The sequence below is a fragment of the Netta rufina genome (assembly GCF_964035555.1).
Source record: "Netta rufina genome assembly, chromosome: 4".
NCBI classification, from domain to species: Eukaryota; Metazoa; Chordata; class Aves; order Anseriformes; family Anatidae; genus Netta; species Netta rufina.
The window spans coordinates 46,494,209-46,508,504 of NC_140127.1; the positions used below are offsets into that span (position 1 = coordinate 46,494,209).

General features: G+C 39.8%; 1 protein-coding gene across 2 annotated transcripts in view; it reads left to right on the forward strand.

Moving 5' to 3' along the window:
* The window catches only part of ANTXR2 (ANTXR cell adhesion molecule 2), a 111,083-nt gene that overhangs the window by 28,071 nt on the left and 68,716 nt on the right, over positions 1-14,296 (forward strand). For both annotated transcript variants that reach the window (XM_084285508.1, XM_084285509.1), the window contains exons 8-10: positions 343-403; positions 1,473-1,568; positions 5,658-5,727. In XM_084285508.1, the coding sequence (XP_084141634.1) occupies positions 343-403; positions 1,473-1,568; positions 5,658-5,727 (227 nt within the window). The remainder of the gene's footprint in view (positions 1-342; positions 404-1,472; positions 1,569-5,657; positions 5,728-14,296) is intronic.

Sequence of the window (14,296 nt, forward strand, 5' to 3'; positions counted from 1 at the left end):
GGATCAGGCTCCTTGTGACTAACTTTTGGCTTAAACCTCCAGAGTGAGTTCCATGGAAAATTAAGTCAGGGAACTGGACAGAAATTTCAAGGCCAGAAATTGTTTTGAAGAGTATCCCAGGTTTAACACACTAATCCAAGTCTTATGAACTCTTCATAGATTTGACTGTGCCAATGTGCAGAAGTTTTACATGGTTCACGATAATGTCCTACAAAGTCAGGCACGTGCAAATCCAATCTGTAGCTGTGCATGTACATCTTCTAGGTACAGGCATTTGTTTTAAAATATTCCTCACTGAAATAGCATTCTGAAACCCATTTCTGTTTTCCTTATTTGCAACAGATACTGAAGCAATCATGCACTGAGATTTTATATTTGGAACCATCCAGTGTCTGTGTGGGAGGTAAGTTTTTATCATTGTAAAATTACTACAGGACTCATACCTGTATTTTATTCCAAGGAAAATCCCACAGGTCATCTAGAAAACAAGCAACTCTACCTAAAAAATCCTCAGGGAATTCAAAGTAAATCAGATCCTTCTCTTCTGGATCATTTTTCTCTTCAGGAGCTCTCTTCCAAGGCCTGCTCTTATAATTTAGTTTGTACATAAACTTTGAGAGACTTAATCTCCTGCTGTGCCATTAGTCATGCTCTGCACTTACCCTCGTATTCAAAGCAATGATACATTTTGTGACACTCAAATTCTTACCTATGGTCACCGAGACAAGTTCTGGGAATCCTGATAATTTAAGTTCAAATAAACATGAGAATATTTCTAGTGCCCTGAATCTGTAGAGTATGATCAGTAAAGCATTTGACTGTTTTGATACAGCATGAGGTAACATTGACGTAGAAGACTTACACTAAGTTGTAAGGGCTTGTCTTCTTTCTAGTTTCACATTTCACACATACTTTGAAACCAAACAAAATAAGGTGGTTGCAACATCTCTGTGTTTTGATGTCTTTTAAAAACATCAATCTCAGTGAAAACACTGGCCTTAATAAACAAACTCTTCCCTCCTCCTCTGCAAAACACACAAATAGTATGGCCCTTACACAACTTCTGGAGAACTAGTTCCAAGAAGGAGAGACAGAAGAGAACGTTTTAAGTGGACCTGCTCAGAATCTGGAGAGTCTTCCTAGGAGATGCCCAGACTCCTTATTTATCTAAATACTCAATGGGAAGCTTTCATCATATGCAACCGAGATGCAGGAAATTCATTTACACAGGTTCTATTGCTAGTCAGATTCAAATTCAGTTGATACTGATTCAGGAACAGTTGTTTTTATTTTTCCCTGTAATGACTTAACAGAAAAGCGAGGTACTAGGAGTCAAAGAATGTATTCTAGGTTTGAACCATTGCTGTGCTGAGCTTCATTTATTGCTAGCTGTATTGAAATTCTCCCCTTCTAAATTTAGTCCTTATTGCAGCATACTGAAGACAGTTGACTATTTATTTTTTCCTCTCCAGAGGAGTTCCAAGTTGTTCTTAGAGGAAGTGGCTTAACCCTTGGTGGAAGAACCGATGGCATTACTTGCACCTACCACGTGAACGGAACTACCATCCGTAAGTAGAGTTTAGGATCATCTGCCTTCATATTTCTTCATAATGGATTTCCCTCTCCCCATCATTGCCTCAGTTAATTCAAGTCTTAAGTGAAAGGTATGGATGAAAGAAAAATGGGCAAGCTCTGAGGATTAGTAAGAGAAGGCAAGATAGTTCACATCTCACACTGTGGTTTGAACTTGCTACTGATGACCATTAGCTGTAAACTGTGACCAGTGTTTGACCACATGAAATAACTCCATCCATGCATTTTGACATAGTTCATTTGTTTAGCTTTCTTTAGCAGCATTCTTCTCCAGCAATGATGCTCAGTGCAGCCAGATCCCTATCTGGATAGAAACTTCCTGACATGCAGAAAGGAATTCCTCTTCAAAGTGAACGTGGTGTCTTCTACAGGCAGTTTGCCTGTAGCTTTGTGATGATTAGGAATCACTTCTCTGGGAAAGTGTTGTTTGTTTTAATTAGCATTCACCCTTGGTCAGATGTTGTAATCCTTTGTTCCTCCTCTGTCAAAATATTGTCTTTTGGGAAATTCTTTTGAGCAGAGGGCTTCAGAAGTTAGAGGAACTCCAAAAACATAACATGAACTATTTGCTTATCTTATTGAGAATCTCAGTGGAAAAGATCATCTTAGGCAAAATTTTCAGGAATTGGTTCTCTGTTGCTCAGTGCATTAACTTACAACAGGGCAGAGGAAGCGTCAGGCCAGGATCTGGATTAGTCCTAGTCTGCTGCTCTGTTCCCTGAACTAGCAAAAGGGAGATGATGGTGGAAAAAAATACCATTAAGAGAAGCCTCTGCCATTTTTGATATCCAGAAACGGGACAGCTAGTAGAATTACATCCAATTCTTGCTCTGAGCAGTGTGTCTTAGAAGCAAGCCAGACTGGAAAAGTTACAAAAAATGGACCTGTAGAAAAAACTTTTTTCCCCTACATAATGTCTGATTTTTGTATTAGCTTCTCTTGAATTCCTATCCTATTCAACCTGTGTTTCCAGTATACTTCCTTCCAATTTCTCTCGCCTGTTAAAGATTTTATAAAGCAGTTTGAAAAAGAATAGCATGATTCTGGATAAAGGCAACTAGCATAAATACTTTTGTTTCAATTGCCCTTGTTTCAATTGAAATTGTCACCTTTGTTCCCTGTATTAAGCTGTAGCTTGTTTATTTACACTTGCTTTATGGATTGGCTTTATAGAACTAGAATTTGAAACACGACTGAATTAGTACAGTTGTATTTATTATCCTGGTGTACCTTTCTTACTTGGAGAAGTGAGTAAACAGGTATAGTTCTAGGTGAAGAAAGTTAATTTTACGCTAGTTAGGGTCAATAGGGGAGATATCAGTAACATGACTAAGATAGCGACAACTTAAATTTACATTTAGGTGTCTGGTTTGCAAATCAGAAGTTGCCGAGTTCTATTCCTGGTTTGCTTCTGACTTGTTTACTATAAGCAGTTCCCCTCTTTACAACCCCAGTCCATCCATCTGGGCAATGAAAATAATATCGCATACCTTCTTCACATGAGTGTTTGGAGGCTCACATCCATATAGTTAAGTTCATAGTGGTATTTGTATGTTCAAGATCTTCAGGAGTCCCATAAGGTATGGCTGAAGGTAGGGACCTACAGGATGCAAGAGAGAAGGATGTAGTTATTTTTCACAAGTATCACAAATGCAAGCCTCCCGTGTCCTGCTAGTGGTTGCTGCTATTGTAACAACAGTTTTGGAATTAATTAGTAGCATTGCTACCAGCATACAGGCTTACAGTACTTAATGATTGCTAGGTTGTAGTGCTACTCAAACCAGGGCCTGTGGTGCCAAAACCAGCCTCTGGCTACCCGGATTTTGATCTGCTGCACGTTCAGAGTGGGCTGTGAATGCACCGCGGAACATTCAGCAGAAGCTGGCATGATGGGCAGAAGTCAAGAGGACACGCACACTATAAGGAAGGACTGAAAAAGTGCATTTCTTACATTTACCAGCAAGGATGCATGGTCAAAGTTGACGATTTTTTGTAATAGTAAATAGTAATCTTGGCTTTCCAAACCCGCTGAGAAGAGATCAAGAGGCAACAGGCTTAAAATTCTGCAGCAGCTCTAGCTTAGTTATTAGGACAATTCTCTCTGTAAACATTCCTCAGGTCTGGAGTAGGTTACCTAGAAAGCCTTTTAAATGCTTAGATAAATGTCACTGAAAAATGCATGAACCGCATTGCCTTCTTTAAATGACCTTTAAGAGTGTTTTCTGACTTTGGTGTCTCTGATTCCCTGATCATGTAGTGATTTAAAGCTGTACAGAGCATGTGTCTGCTTTGAGATGGTAGAAATAGCTACACTTGGACAGGATGAAGCCCCCAAATACTTGCTAGCATCTGATGTGAGAATTTCCAAGTAGATCTCTGGGCTGCTTTTCCTTTTCTTGGCTTCAGTAAAGGGTGTGCTAAAGCACACAAAGGGAAGGGAATGGCATAGTGATGTATTATTATATGTTGCAGCATAAAAACACAATCTGCTGCATGGGGTCTTGCCAAGGGCCTGCTGCAACCCACCAAGCTTCTTGTCTTCAGCAATGGACAACAGCAAATGTTTACTGAACGGTACAGGGAGGTAATAGGGAAGTTTGATGCCATCCTTCCTCTGATATGCAAGCTGTCTCTGCAGCTCTGTGCTGGGCTGCAAACAGTTTCCTCTCGAGAGAGGCTAAATGAGAAGGGTTGGAAGGGCTTTGAGCTCTAGTGAGAGGAAGGAGGTGCTCCCAAGAAAAGGGAAAATTGTTCCAATGTTGTGTTCTCCTGTACAGAAAAACCGGTGTGCTCACCGTGAGCCTGTAACGGAGGACACTGTGACAGTTCCCCTTACTGATAGCCCGGGCTCCTCTTTGAGACCAGCCTCAGAGCCAACCTTTTTGTCAGTTCTTCAGGTTTTGAAAGATACATTTGGCATGTTTCTCTTTCTGCATTTATAAAGAACCATTACCAAATGCTGGAAAGGAAACCTGCCAAATGTAGCTGTGGAATAGAAAAATAATCTATGAAACATACCATTAAGACAAAAACATATGGCAATGTGCTAATCCCTCTTCCCCACCTCACAACTAGCCTCAAATCTAGGCCAAGCAGTCAGCGCAGATTATAGCACATGAGAAAAGCTCATTTATGCTAACAGCTCCTCCTTCAGCTGCCCCTGAACTACTTGTATGTCTGCCTTCTCCCTGAGTGCAGGACCGAGTCATCTCCAAGTTTATCTCACAGATCATTCATCTCCCCTCCCTGCCAAATCAGGAACTAGTCTATGCTTGCAGGAGCAGCTCCAGTACAGAAATTAACACTTCTATGGGGAAGTTGGGAGGACAACATGTGGACGTGAACAGACTTTTCCCCAGTTTACCAAAGACATGAGATAAAAGAGCTCCCTTCCGCAAATACAGTATCCTCTGTGTACAAGGTTTTTCTTGTTTGACCCCTTGGTCACTTCCTGGATGCTCTCCAAGCTTACTGCTGTCTTCTGCTACCCAATTGCAGGGTGGAACTTTATTTCTCTCCTCTGCTTTTCACAGAAAAGGAGTGTTCTGCTGGACATGCTGCTCTACAAATAAACGTCTATGACCTTTGCAAGCACTGAGACACCAAAAAACATGAGAAACACTTGAGAAAACACTCCAGTCTCAACTGATAGAACAGTCATTAACTCAAATCCTGTATTGAGCTCACTTAGAAACCAATACACACCTTTCAAATATAAGGAAAGCCTAAATGATGTTCTCCTCAAAAAAAAAAAAAAAAAAAAAAAGCCTTGATTCTAAGCAAACATTTCTCTGCAAGGACATGATCTGACATATATTAAGCAAGTAATATGACATGGGCTCAGATTTAAAGTTAACTCTGGGTTTGTAATATGCCCTTCACAAGGTATGAGTTTTTAAAAAGCAGCTTTCTTCCTAACTTGGGCTTGCCTAGCTTGCAAGTTCCAGACAACCCATCCCATTTTGCAGTATGCTGGGTACTAGTGTGGACTTCATAGCACCATTACATATCACCGTCTCAATTAAACAGCACAGTATATTCATCTCATGTGATTTGTTTTGCAGATGAAAAACCCAAAAAGGTGGAATCAGAGTTTTTGCTGTGCCCTGCACCAATCCTATACAGAAGTGGCCAGTAAGTACTTGAAATAAATGTCATCCTATGTTTTGCTAGCATTGGACCCATTATTGCTGATGTTAATCATGTGGGCTTTTAGCTAGAGGCAGTCTTTTTATGGAGGACTGTTTGTTATTGTGTATTTTTTTCATTCTTGTGTTATTTCCCTGGTGTATTTGCCAGCTTTAGAATGGGCTTTAAATAGTCATCTGTGACCAAAGCAATTTGGACAGTGCCTTAAAAATGAATATTCAGCCAGTTTATTCAACACTGAAAAGGTCTGGCTTGTCATAAGTTTTATGCAGATTAGCTGCTTTATCAGGGCATAATACGCTCTCTTCTGGATCATCTTTAGGCTCATTGTTAAACAGATTACATTATCACTGACACTTACAAGCTATTATTAAAATTATGTGTCAAGATGTGTACCACTGCTCAACATGTAATGATAAAACGAGGCACTAATTTAACAACGGCAGCAATCTCCTAACAGCACCGTGGCTAAACCACAGTTCCAGCCTTATTCTAAGTGTCACAGGCCATGGCTGCAGATTACTTCTGTCCCTTGGAGAACTAATTCTTCCCCCCTCCTCTCAAATTCAGACATGCCCAAGGCTTTTAGAACCACTTCAGCTTCATTGTTGGGATTTATGAGATAGCAGCATGAAATAAAAAAAGTTCTCTAAGCTAATCACAAGTGAAAAAACTGCATGTCAGATCTTGGCCCTGTGGGAGGGAGAAGGCTGTTTACTTTCTCAGTTTTGCAAGTAGGTCTTATCAAGTAATTATTTGGGATGAGTTTTTAATATTTTTAAGTTTTGCTACAGCTTTACATTGTCAATTTTTGTGAGAGTTCTTAGCCATTTAAGAACTAGACATATTGCTTAGATTGAGTAATTCATTTTCTGAATTAAGCAATAATCAACAACCTCAGTTGCTGCAAGACAGATAGCAAAACCCCAAATGCACATCTGTTTTGTGCATTAAATGGCAACTGGGAGGGGAAAAGTTGGGAAGCAGCAGAAGAAAAAGCTTCAGTGAATAACCCCAGTGGAAGAAAGCAGGGTGAAGCACTGTGGAGGAGCTGCACTGTAGTCTCCATGCAGCAGCCAAAGCTCATCTCTGGGGAGTGTGCACTGTTTTAGAGCAATGCAGGAAATCGGCATGGAGGGGGAGGAGTTTTTAATTCCCTTAAGTTTTCCTGATACTGAAGTTGCCTTTAACACAACCACGCAAAATGTTGACCTGAACCTTAGTGCTAACAAACTCCTGCAGCACAATTTGCTATTACATTACACTGTGCAGTTACACTGGTTTTGATAGAGCTGGGCTGCAAGCTGTCGTGTGCCTGTTGTACAACAAACAGCTGTAGCAAACTGCTGTCTTAGCTAAAATAAATCAGCACCATGTGCAGCTGTGAGACCTAATTTTATCATGAGGAAAATATAAATCAGTCACATTAAGAACTCCTCCTCTCCATGCTAAGTATTCCAAGGGAGTTACATGACCTTACAACAGCAGATTAGGCCCCAAGTTCTGAACACCCCAAAACCTGAAGCTTCAAGTGAAACCATTTTGTAAAATGAAAGCATAGCACAGTCTGAGAGCCTGTAAACAGCCTGTCCTGCCAAATGAATGTGAAATGCATGGCATATTTATCTGTATAGATTAAAGCACCATAGAAGTTACATGCTGCCTTTCCCTTGTTCTGTGACACGTTACTGAAATGGACAACTAACTGATAATGTAACTACAGTCTAGATGAAGCACCTATTCACAGCATGTTTGTTCTCAGCACTGTTTATAAGAACACATGAACACCACACACGAAGTTGTGCAGCTTCACAGAAAACCATTTCTCAAAACTTGCTATGTAAAACAGTTCCACAATCCTATTTTGAAGTAGTTACAGCTTTGGCCCGGAGATAAACAATTTGCTGTGCAGAAGAGTGACAGCTATGAAAGATATGTACATACTTGAACTCTTGACTTTCCATTGGCACAGCTCAGACTATTGCTGGATAACTCCCAGTAATTCCTCATGTAGTGGAGCTAATATTAGTTGCTAATGTAGCAACAACCGGTCTGCTCATTTTCTAGTGCTCTTTTTAGCGGAGTTAAGTACAACACAAGCAAAGTTAGCTTTGTGATTCTTAAACTTACAGCTTTGTTTCTGTGTAAACAGGAAAGACTCACATAATGGGTTTAGTTATATTTTTGTCATTTGAGACACTTTGAGAGTGATTGATTCGCAGTTTTCAAATGCAGAACAATAAAAGCCTATGTAGACTAGGTAAGGTCCCTGGACTGGTGCCATTGTGTATTTATACTTGGTTTCCAGCTGCTGGCTGTGTTTAGTTAGGAGCCTCCAAAATACCATCTGTAGATTAATAACTAAGCTTTCTTTTCAAACTGTTTTCATAGTACCATGCAGGAGATTGATGTGGTAACTTTACATTATGTTACAACATGACTGTGCTGCTTGTGCTACTTAAAATACCTTCTTGACGTACCACTTCCAAGGTGCAAAATTACATTGTTCTCTGACAAAATCATCTCTTCTGCAAGACCCTTGACTAGTTGGCAGACAATAATTACTTGTGAGTTCTACATGAGCAAGTTACACATTATACAAAATTGAAATGTTAAAACTGTACAGAATGAAGAAATCTCTTGTACGCCATGGGATGATGAAAACCCAAGGAAGGTTAATTGCTTTGCTTCATGTAGTGAGAAATATCTTATTGTGAGGGCAACTGTAATATTAGAATCAAACCAGTGTGCAAAAAGGATCCATTTTCCTGCACTGACAACTGAAGAGCACTATTATTTTGAGGGTCTTGCAGAACAATTGAGAAAATGAGTTCCTCTTTATAGAAAAGGCTGGACTTCATTGTCCTGCCACAGCTTCAAGGGAATCAAACTAGATCAGAGCATTTCTTCTATGAAAATTACTTTAGAGGTTTCTGTAGTCATTGTACTTCAGAAAGTCCTTACTCTACAGTAACTGTTACTTTGCAGTAGCAGTACACAAAAAGCTTGAGAAGAATACATTCTTACACTACGACGGCTTTTGTTCTAGTCCTTTTGCTCTAAGTTCTTGGCGATCACACTCTGAAAATATATTTGTAGACTTCACTCCAGTAACCGATAGCTTTTATTCCTCTCAACCAAGACAAGATAATGGACAAGATAATTCTAATTCCTGAACATTTACAAATGTTTCTTAGTGCAACAATGCAAGTATTTAAACTACAACACATTTCAGTGAAATATTTTGTACTATATATTTACATATCTACCTGTTAACTACCTCATTTTTTTCTTTAAACTAGTTTCTTGTTGGCATATTACATTGAGCTTTTGGATTAGCTGGCTCTTACTGCTAAAATCCAGTTTAATATTTTCATGCAGATAGTCAAATAAACAATGCAAAATGGAGGCTTGGTTTCTGCTAGGAAGAAACATCTTCAAAATGAACCAACAGGCTGAGAAATAATAATTGTTCCTAGAATAGTTTGGAGAAGTTCAGAAGAGTTTTTCAGAATGCACATGCATTGTTGCTGACCAGCTTCATGCATCCTTGCACTTGAATTCAAACAAAATATCTGCTTTAAGATTAGCTGACAAAAGCAAAGTGAGCATTTACTTCTGACTCTGACAAGATACATAAGCTTCTTGTACCTTGAAACATACTAAATCTGTTTGAACTCCGGTACAAAAAGTTTACCTGTTTCAAGACACCAGCAGAAGAGAGGACATGGGGTCAAGCAGGATCATTGCTTTCATTTAACTATCTCACCACCTCCCTCCATCTCTGAATCGAGTGATTTGTTAACACCTTTCCAGTGAAGTAGCACTTGACCATATAATCTGAAGTGGGCAGTATATTTGCTTTTGGGCTTGTAAACTTAAGGAGTAACAAATAAAGAGAACTAACCCAAACAAACCTGAGTGCAAGTGAGACCATGCTGAGAGCCGCCTTGAGTTTGTGATGAGATCACATGCAGAGAACGACAGCCTGCATTCATGTCCTGAACAACCTTACTTGCCCTCTGTTCAAATCATGTTGGCTTCAGTTTGCGTATATCCTTTCCTACATCCTGTCCAACATGAGCAGCTGATGGTGCTTAAGAAGCAAGGACTGAACTTCAGTTATTTTTTGTGGTAGGAATAAGAAAATACCATGCTTGTGTCCCACAGTTCTTCGCTGCCTCTAGATTCAAGTTATCTGACTGAATTTCAGTCTCCAACGTGCAGTTCACTTCAAGCAAAGCATACAAGTGTGCATGAGAGAATCTGTTAAAGATCATCAGTTTGTTTCTTACATATTGCTAGTAGTAAAAGCTCCTGGAAAAACACACAAGTTCACAAGTTTTGCAGTAACTTTAAATGTACTTCCTATCCAGACTTGCAGTAAGGAGTCACAGAGGGAAAATAGAACTTAATTGAGCAAGTCTTACGAGAGTCTGAAGTTAATTGGAGTATCATATAGCTCAGACTCTCACAACTGTAAGAAAACCTAAGAAATTTTGTCCTAGAACAAAAACACAGGGGGAAGGGATCTCTAGGACTGAGGACATGGATTTATGTTTCTGAGCTGCAAATACCACCTTGAAACATGCTTTCAGTTGGCTGTTAACCAGACTTCTCACAGGAGGAGCCTGTGTCATTCCAGCCTTTGTTCCTCCTGTTGAAGAACAGCTGCTTGGCTCGTTCTGCACTCCGTTGTCAGTGGGATGGCAGCTCAGCAGGAGCAGCACATTGTGGTTTCTACACTGGTATTTCTCAGGTCTTTAGATTTTCATCTTTTTTGGTTTATCACTCCTTCACTTTTGAGCCTGTCTTTGCAATTCAAATGCTTTCCTTAGCCTTTAAGAATAAAAAAAAAAAAAAAAATGAGGGAACAAAATCTCATTACATAGTGCTGTCAGCCTTTTCACTAACAGGTTTCATGACCTAGCTTAGGTACCTACTACATCTGTGTCTTCCTCTTTGCAAGTTTCAACTTCTCTCTAGACAAGACAAATGACTTGTTTTCCTGTTTCACTTTTAGAGAAATCAATTCCTTTCCACTGCAGGACTTGCCATGATGTCCAGTAATGCTGTCTGCCTGTTTGTACTTGACAGTTCACATTACCTGCCCTCAGCCTATTTTCATTTGAGCTACTGCTTAAACAAGCTCCATTTTTATCCCTTTTGGTAGCCTGTGACAGTCTGAATGCAGGCAACATTTTTCTTGCTGTCCCAAATTTCAGTGGTATAATTTTCATCTCTGAGCTACAGATTTAATGAGCTGCTCCACTTGTTGCTGTCAATCACATGCAGGGCTGAGGACAATGGGAATTAACCACAAGCTTGAAGTTGGACATGGTTTTGAGAACCTCTCTCAACAGGGCCTTAAGGGAAGCCAAAGTTGTATTCTGGAAGAGTTTGTAGCCCTGCTCAGAGGAGTACACTTCCAAATCCAGGACATTTCTTCCTAGGAGTTTGTGAAAAATTCACATAAAAAGAGTTCAAAGTGAAACAAATACCACAGGGGGCTGTTTAAAAATTAACTGCAGTTTACAGGAAGTTGCTGCTCAGTGCTTTAGGGGCCTTGATTGTTATTTACTGTAGCTATGTAGGAGAGAACTGAAACTAGCTGGAAGCCCAGGAGCTCATGCCCAGGCTGTCACTGATGCTCTTGCCTTCCTTCTCTGCCTCCATGGGAAACAACCTCTCAATTCTAAGACAAGCACTTCCTTCACATTATTTCAGGTGCTTTGAGTTAAAGATGTTTCCATTAAAGTACATGTAGGAAATTGCTATTTTGAGCCTTGTTTTCCAGTTAAAAAGTATCATTTTAATTAATCCCAGCACCAGATTTAGGAGGAAGAGCATGGAACCACAAAAGCAAACAGACACTGGAGACGAATGGATTGTGGTGCTCCATCCTGTAAATTACCTCATTTGGTTTTTAGACAGCTGCTCTCATTTGAGAGCAGCTGAAAGGTGTTCTCTGAAATGGCTGCCATGGCAGGCTGCTAACAAAGGATCCCAACTATTTCTCCCCCTCAGAACATGTTACATCTTCACTCCATCCACTGCTTCTTGGGGCATGAACCTGAGAGCCATCATCTTAAAAACTGCGTTAAATGTTTATCTCGTGGGAAATGAGCATTTACACGGGCCAGACATGTTTTGAAGCTCATTACACAGGCAGAATGCCATGCAAGTGCCTGCATCTTCAGGGATATGTATAATGCATGTGAAAGCAGTGAAGCCATCCTTTTGCAAGTTTGACTTGACTGTACTTAGAAATTTTTTTTTACATTTAATTTCCTTTTCTGCTCTGACACCTGTAGGTGCTAAACAACATCCACTTGCTTCCTTCCACATGCTAGTACATTTGCAGTATTAAGAGGCAGCATTTTCCACCTAGTTAAATCAATTAGCTAAAGCATTGCATTTGATGCACAGTGATCAAATACCATAGATTTGTATTTTTACTGCAGCTCCACTATAGGATGTCTACTTTCCCCCTTTTTTCTGTGGTCTATGAGGGCTCTGAAGTAGTACAGCAGTGTTCAAGTGATGCTGCGTAAGATGACTGATGTTTAGTACGTTTGCCTAATTAACTTCTGGCTAATAATTCTAACCCATTAAGTAGCTAGTTAGTATTTGTTTCGAATAAACACATCTGGTCCTGCAATGAGTGAAGGTTCTGCCTGTGCATGGGTGACAGATGTGATGGTAGTTTCCCAGTGCTCCCTTTTAAATAATTAACAGCACACTGGTGAAGTAGCTTTAGACAGACAGCCTTAAAGCCAGCTGTATAGTCTCAGAGCTGGATCTATGGACATGTGCCTCATCTCATTAGTCCGCTCCATCTATTACGCTCCCTCTTCTTTAGTATTTCAAAAAGCTACGTGTAGCTCTAAGAAACATCCCTTTAAATAACTTTGGACTCTTGGCTTCTGTTCTGAAAGGCAGCAGAAGAAATAATGTGTCAGGCCACCCAAGGGGCAAATAGCATTGAATTCACAAGCCTTGCAGATTGATCTCTTACCAAACAAAGGGCATTCGAAACAGTCCCGCCCTGGTGTTTCATTACTTGGAGTTGCTGGGCTAGGTTTGGAAACAACCTTCTTTTGAGGGAAACATCATCTTGTGTAGCTGACTCTTTTATGCCATCAATAGCATCCTAGGCTGGAACAGCTGGTAGTTCTTATCAATCTCCAAAGTGAGAAAAGCTATTATTAGTTACATGCAGAGGGATCATTCCTCTTAACTCAGCTTTTTTTTTTTTTTTTTTTTTTTTTTTTTTTTAAAAAAAGGGTTTTTAAAGGTTTTTCCTTGTGGTGGTAGAGTTTTCAAGTCATTCCCTCCTCCCCCCCCCCAACACACAGGGGAGGAATTAATAAATTAAACTGCAGTATATTTAGCAAAAGACTAATTTGCACAAAAATTTGTTCCTAAAAGTGAAACTTGAGTTCTTGCTCACCAAAGGGCAAGGTAAGATTTATTCCTAGTTCTGAGGGTCCATGAACCCTGCCCATTCTGTGTGGCTATGCCATCATGGTTAGCATGCAGCTGTCATTAGTTGTAGTGATACAGGCTCAGTTTGTGACCTTTGTTTTGTAAGGCATCAACAATAGCACAGCTGCCCCTGCATAGCTGAGATCTCAAACCTGCAATTTGGCAAGAAGAACAGAACAAATTGGATAAATATACATAAACACATTGTGAAGGAAGGGAAAACAGAACAGAATGAACCAGAGCATCATCCTACAACTTGTTTGATAGGGATGATTTAAGTAGGCATATGGTATAGTTAAATGTGCTTTCAAAAACATTGGCCTGATTCTTCAAGCAAATATGAAATAAATATCTAAATTGAACGAGAGCTGATACAGTATCATTAGTTCTCTCAAAGGAGGCATATGAATGCCTTTGGAAACGTGTGCGAGTGGGGGCTGGGCGTGAACAATATGCAGATTTACATTCCCACACAAAAGTATCATTAACTTATTGTTAAGATTACACAATTGTACTTCCCTCTAACACCACAATCATTAAAAAACAAGCAGGTAGTGAGCTAATATTTAGATGTAACCCAGCACCCATTTTTAAATCTTACTAGTTTACTCTTGGCCTAACAAAGCACCACAGCCACTGTAATACCTCCCAGACACACAATTTGCATCCATCAGCCACACTGCCCACAGTGCACATATTTGAGAACCAGGAACCACTGCTGTGCTCATCCTACATGGCAACCTTTCAGCACTGTCTTATTTAGTAACCAGATAACAATTATAAGTTAAAATTAGCCTTTGTCTTTCAGCATTCCTTTTACCAGATGGAAAGAAAATATCAAGTAGGTAATATATCCAGAATTTCTTAGCTTATTACAAAAGACATCTAAGCATATACATTTAAAGGATGCTCTTCACGTCAGACCAGGTGTTCCCCCCACATCAGGTGCACACAGAACTTCACTTGGTCAATTTCAGTGCATTTCCAGAGCACATAGATAACCCTACAAAATTACCTTTTTCCTTCAGGAAAGCTCATCATTTTGCTAAGTGTGTTAATTTGAGCA